Raw genomic sequence first — 6,348 nt, 5'->3', positions numbered from 1 at the left:
GGTCCTATGCTCTCCTGATGACTAAGGCTGACACCAGGTCCGGGCCTCCCACAGCGGGTCAGTACACGGACAAGGGTCTGCGGAAGTGTTGTGAGGATGGCATGCGCGATATCCCGATGAGGTTTTCCTGCCAGCGCCGGGCACGCTTCATCAGCAAGGGGGAGAGCTGTGTGAAGGCTTTTATAGACTGCTGCAACTACATCACCGCGCTTCGTCAGAAGCACCAGCGAGACCAAGTGCTGGGCCTGGCCAGGAGTGAGTGGCCACTCACGGGGTGACATTGGGGATGGAGGCTGAAGGGAGAGGACAGGGCTGCTCAGTGATGCAATGGCTGCACCTTTCTGCTGGGAGAGTAGCCCAATGACTGTGACCCCAGCCCTGAACCCTGGGAAGACAGAAGGAGGAGGATGGAGGCCAGCTGGGCTACATAACAAGGAAGAGGCTAAGGGAGTGAGAGAGAGCTGGCTCAGGGAAGGGGAAGGGGGAGAGGGAGCTCAGGGCATTCCTCACACTGCCTATGCCCTCATCCCACAAACCAAGGTAAGTTCTACAACCCTTCCCCATTGAATCTAGATGTGGTGGAACATGCCTCTCATTCCAGCACTCAGGAGGCTGAATCAAGAGGATTGCTGCAGATCCCAGGCCAGCCTGGGCTACCTAATGAGTTCCAACCAGCTTGGATCATGCTCGTCTTGATTCCAACACATCTGTAGAACATGATGTTTAGTTTTTATTTCCTGGATGGAGAGAGGAATCCTCACAAATCCCCCAATGTGTCTGGGACTGGCAGAAAACTCTCACCCCAGGGCGAATGCATTTACACAGCTCAGAAATACATGCTAGGGAGCCACCCCAGAGTGGATCTTTTCCCAGACCACAACTACATCTACCCATCCTCAGGTGACATGGATGAAGACATAATGCCTGAAGAAGATATCGTCTCCCGAAGCCAGTTTCCAGAGAGCTGGTTGTGGACCATAGAGGAGTTGAAGGAACCAGAAAAGAATGGGTATGGCTTGATGTTCAAGGATAAAGGTGCTGCCTCCCAAGACTGATGTTGTGGAAGGGGAGAACCAATTCCCATGGGTTGTCCTTGACCTCCACCTGAAGGTCAGGGCAGAAGGATGCCACACTCTCTCTCTCTCACACACAGTGTAGATATATTTTTTAAAATGGAAGTGAGGCTAGGACATCCCTAGTCCACATCTCTGCCAGAGGGCAGAAAGCATCTTCCCAGACAAGCTAATTCGCATAGGATTTGCTTGCTTGCACCTGCTAACTTCCTGTCTCCTCTGGAGTCACCATGGAGGTCCATGGCCTGCAACCCAGAGCTCCTCTCTAAGCTGTCCCCAGGGGCCTCCCACCTCCACACCCGTCTCCATCCTGCTAGATCTCACCACTCGATTTTAAATTTCTGCCCTCTCAGAATCTCCACGAAGGTCATGAACATCTTTCTCAAAGACTCCATCACCACCTGGGAGATTCTGGCAGTGAGCTTGTCAGATAAGAAAGGTAAGGGAGGGGCTAGGGAGGGGGCTCAGCGGTGAACTGCTCCCTGAAAACATCTCCCAAGCTCCATCTGCAGAACCTGCAGAGAAAGCAGGGTTCCTGCTGCCAGTTGTAATCCCAATGCTGGGGAGCCAGGAACAGGAGGAACCCTGGTTCTTCCTTGCCAGGCCGCCAAGCCAATCAGTGAGCTCCAGGGTCAGTAGAAAAACTGGGTCAAAAAATGAGATAGAGGGCCTGAGGAGCTCAGCGTCTAAAAGCATTTACTAATCTTGCAGAGGGCCAGAGTTTTTTGTTCCCAGCCCCCATTTTAGTTAGACAGCTCATGACTGACTGCAGCTCCAGGGGAATCTCTTCTGGCCTCCTTGGGTACTGCACTGATATGCACACAGACACATGTGTAGATACATAAACTTCAATAAGGTGGAGGAGCAATTGAAGATGACACCCAGTGTCAATCTCCTGCCTCCACATGCATGTGCACATGTGAACACACAGGTTGGACACAGCTGGCCGTGATGACCATGTGCATGTTTTAGTCTACCTGTCTGCGAATGGGATCAGCCATGGCCGGCTAGGGAACTTGAAGCAGGTCCTGGCTGCCCCACCCTGCACAGCCCTCCCACCTGGACCTTTCACACTGCTCTCTCTGTCCACAGGGATCTGTGTGGCGGACCCCTATGAGATCACAGTGATGCAGGATTTCTTCATCGACCTGAGGCTGCCCTACTCCGTGGTGCGCAACGAGCAGGTGGAGATCAGAGCTGTGCTCTTCAACTACCGTGAAAAGGACAAGCTTAAGGTGGGAGCCAGTCAGGTTGAACAGGACCTGTGAACCTGCCCTCACCTGCCCTCGTCCCCCCTCACCTGCCCTGGCCCCTTTCTCCCCTGAAGGTGAGGGTAGAACTGTTGTACAACCCAGCCTTCTGCAGCCTGGCCACCGCCAAGAAACGCTACTACCAGATGGTTGAAATCCCTCCCAAGTCCTCCGTGGCAGTGCCTTACGTCATTGTCCCCTTGAAGATTGGCCTCCAGGAGGTGGAGGTCAAGGCTGCTGTTTTTGGCCAGTTCATCAGTGATGGTGTCAAGAAGACCCTGAAGGTCGTGGTGAGTCCTTGGAGGCATCTGTTGCCCCTAGCCTTCAGATCTCCCTGCTGTTGGCCTGGCTCTGAGACACCAAGGATCATAGCAAGGCCCAGGTGATACAGAACTTAGAACTGGCTGGGTGTCGGTGTGTAGAGCCCTGAACTAGTTCATACAAATCTCTGGGCTCTGTGCTCAATGGGATATGGACTGTCATCCTAGCACTGGGGAGGTGGGGCAGGAGAATCATGGATTTGAGGACAGCAGGGGTAACTCAATGAAACACTGTCTCAAATTTTGAAAAAGGGAAAAGTCTTAGGGAGATGGCTCCCCTGGCCAAGTGCTTCCTATCCAAGCATAAGAACCTGAGTTCAGATCCCCAGAGCCAAAAGAGAAGACAGAGGAAAAAAAAATCACTGATTACCGAGATACTGCCTCAAAAGGCACGGTCAGAAGAAGACATATAGCCTTGACATTTTCACATGCACACACTCACATGCATGCACACAATTTGCACATGCTCACACATGCATGCACACAATACATACATATGTGTACACACATGCGTATACACTACACATACACAAATGCACACCTCATATCACACATGCACTTACACAGGCATGCACACTCGAACACATTTGCATACATGCATATACACTTATACATACATGTACACCCCAAATACATGCACACCCAAGTTCACCTGCACACTTGCATACCCTCACACATACACTCACACACACATAAACACTCACACATGCACAAACATACATGTAGTGTAAGCTTTTCCCCCTCTTTAACCATTAAAGTATTCCTGTTACTCTTGAGCTAGCCTGGTCACTTATACCGACCTAATTCGTTACAATGTGTCTCTTGTCATTTTATCCATCCTCCTTCACAGCCAGAAGGCATACGAGTCAACAAGACTGTGATCACCCGTACACTGAATCCAGAGAAGCTTGGCAAAGGTGAGGAGGCAGGAAGAGCAGGCAGAGTGGTGTGGGGCACCAGGAAAAGGGCAGGGGGGGCTGGTGCAATCCACCTCTCTCACTCTCACCCTGCAGAGGGCGTGCAGAGGGAGGATGTGCCCGCTGCAGACCTCAGTGACCAAGTGCCGGACACGGACTCTGAGACCAGAATTCTCCTGCAAGGTAAGATGGCCACTTCCCTGGCATGAGGGCCCAGGCAGGGGTCAGGGCAGAAGCTAATGGAGCGCCATCTCATGAGGGAAGGAGGAAGACCCTGCACCAGGATACAGGATTCAAATCTCAACTCTACTATTTCAAGTTGATTGATCTGGGACTCATTTCTTAACATAATGCCTCCCCATGCCTCAGTTTCCCCTGTGAAAAATGAGGGCAACGATACTGTCTTAGTCACTGGTCTATCACTCACTGCCTGGAAATACCATGATCAAGGCAACTCTTATAAAGGAAGCAGTTACCTGGGGCTTGCATACAATCAGTCCACAATCATCATGGCGGGGAAAGGACAGGCATGGCACTGGAGCAGTAACCAAGAGCTACATCCTGATCCATGGGCAGAGGGAGAAGGAGCGAGGCTGGGCCTGCTGTGGGCTTTTGAACCCTCCAAGTCCACCCCGGTGACACACCTCCTCCAGCAAGGCCACACCTCCTAATCCTTCCCAGACAGTTCTACTAACTGGGCACCTACATTCAGAAGTAGGGGGCGCTGGGGGCCATTCTCATTCAGACACCACAGATACTCTCTGCCTTTTGCTGGGATGGTTGGGCCATAGCATTTCCAACCCCCACTTTATTGGCAACTGTGTGGCTTGTGTCTGCACCCAGAGCCTCCTGCAGAAGTTACTTCTGCAAATAGCACATGCTGGGAAAGATAATTAAATGAGAAGCCACGCCCTCCAAGCACAGAGGTTCTGCTCCTCTTACCTGGATCCAGGAAGAACGAGAAGGGGGTGTCACGCCCCTCCAACAAGCCACCATAAGAGACAGTGCCCAACTCCAAAGTAATTTGGGGATTAAATGAGATGCTCTATGGAGCTCTCCAACAGACACTAGCAAGGAACTCTAAGCCAGAGCTGTCTGCCTGCTGCCATTATCTTGACTAAAGGTGAAATTAAATGTCCAAGACGAGGCACAACCTCCTCCTAAATCCACACAGGATTTAAATCCTCCTGCAGTCCCCAAGTCCTAGGCTTCCTCTGGTCAGCGACAGGCCTGACAGGCCTTTTCCTCCACACTCTGCTCCAGGGACCCCAGTGGCTCAGATGGTCGAGGACGCCGTGGACGCTGAGCGGCTGAAACACCTGATCGTGACCCCCTCGGGCTGCGGGGAACAGAACATGATTGGCATGACACCCACAGTCATTGCCGTGCACTACCTAGACCAGACAGAACAGTGGGAGAAGTTCGGCCTGGAGAAGAGGCAGGAGTCTCTGGAGCTCATCAAGAAAGGTGGGGCCTGTGCTGGAAAACAGCAAACCAGCTTCTCTTCCAAAGTTCCCTCTGGTCCCCAGGAGCTCCGCCCCTCTGCCCAGAGGCCCCGCCTCCGCTCCAAACCCTCTCTCTCCCCACCCCCGCACCCCCCACATGTCCTTCAGAGATGATTTCTCTCATGTCTGGTCCCTGGACCCAGACTGAATCATCTTTCCAGAATCCACGCCCTACTTGAGCGTACTTCCCTCTCCTCACGCCTGTCCCACCCCTCATAGCCCTCTCTCTCTCTCTCTTTGGGCTCGCTCTCCTCAGGGAGGCCCACCTCCATCCCTGGCTCAGCTTTCCCTCTTCAAGCATTCCTTTAAAACCCACTCCCTTCCCAGGATCCTGATCCTACCCTCTTTGAACCCTCATCCCACCTCACCTGCCCTTGGGGCACCCACTGCCCACCTTAGTCAGGCCAGGCTCAACCCACCCCTTCCTTTAGTGACCCTTTCTACTTTCCACAGGGTACACCCAGCAGCTGGCCTACAAACAGCCCAGTTTTGCCTATGCTGCCTTCAGGGACCGGGCACCCAGCACCTGGTAAGTACAGATGCTCAGTTTGACCTTCTCTGCCTCGATTGCCACCTGAGCAAGGCCTGAATCCCTACCAAGAGTGGTTTGGCCCATATCTGTCTACAGCCAAGACTGCAGAACTGAATGAACCATAGACTTCTTTAAGCAACCTACTTGATGCACCTTGAGCCAACCAAACTGAGTGGCTGGGGCTCTGCCCCTCTTTGCTCTTTGGTGGGTGCAGATGTCATTCTCTGACTCTCAAAGTCGATTGGTTCATATGTGGTGTTCCCCACCCCCAGGCTCACAGCCTATGTGGTCAAGGTGTTCTCTCTGGCTGCCAACCTCATTGCCATCGACTCTCAGGTCCTTTGTGGGGCTGTTAAATGGCTGATTCTGGAGAAACAGAAGCCGGATGGAGTCTTTCAGGAGGACGGACCCGTCATTGCCCAACAAATGATTGTAAGAGGCATGGGGATTCCAGACAGAGATAGGTAGAGGGTCCCAGGAGGGAGAGGAGAGAACACTGCTCCATCTGCCTGTTCACTTGGTGGAGGTGGGAACCCAGTGAATAAATTTGTAAAACACTAAAGTATTGCAAGAATCCAGCGGCTGACAGAACCAGCCACAGGAGGGACATGCGTGGTATTGTGCTTGGTGGAGACCAAAGAGTCCTCCAGGGCCACCCACCTTTTTCTTTTTCTTTGATTCTTTGAATCTTTGTTTCTTTGTTTCTTTCTCTCTCTCTCTCTCTCTCTCTCTCTCTCTCTCTCTCTCTCTC

The 6,348-nt window shown here is 52.4% G+C and overlaps 1 protein-coding gene across 1 annotated transcript in view; it reads left to right on the top strand.

Moving 5' to 3' along the window:
* The window catches only part of LOC101990121 (complement C3-like), a 28,105-nt gene that overhangs the window by 7,803 nt on the left and 13,954 nt on the right, over positions 1-6,348 (top strand). Inside the window, exons 14-23 of the mRNA XM_005371145.1 lie at positions 4-255; positions 901-1,009; positions 1,427-1,512; positions 2,166-2,308; positions 2,401-2,613; positions 3,494-3,560; positions 3,657-3,743; positions 4,824-5,027; positions 5,519-5,594; positions 5,870-6,029. Of these exons, the coding sequence (XP_005371202.1) occupies positions 4-255; positions 901-1,009; positions 1,427-1,512; positions 2,166-2,308; positions 2,401-2,613; positions 3,494-3,560; positions 3,657-3,743; positions 4,824-5,027; positions 5,519-5,594; positions 5,870-6,029 (1,397 nt within the window). The remainder of the gene's footprint in view (positions 1-3; positions 256-900; positions 1,010-1,426; positions 1,513-2,165; positions 2,309-2,400; positions 2,614-3,493; positions 3,561-3,656; positions 3,744-4,823; positions 5,028-5,518; positions 5,595-5,869; positions 6,030-6,348) is intronic.

The sequence above is a fragment of the Microtus ochrogaster genome, unplaced genomic scaffold, assembly GCF_000317375.1.
Source record: "Microtus ochrogaster isolate Prairie Vole_2 unplaced genomic scaffold, MicOch1.0 UNK98, whole genome shotgun sequence".
Lineage (NCBI taxonomy): Eukaryota > Metazoa > Chordata > Mammalia > Rodentia > Cricetidae > Microtus > Microtus ochrogaster.
Note: the sequence above shows the minus strand (reverse complement) of the source record. Positions and strands in the feature narration are given on the sequence as shown.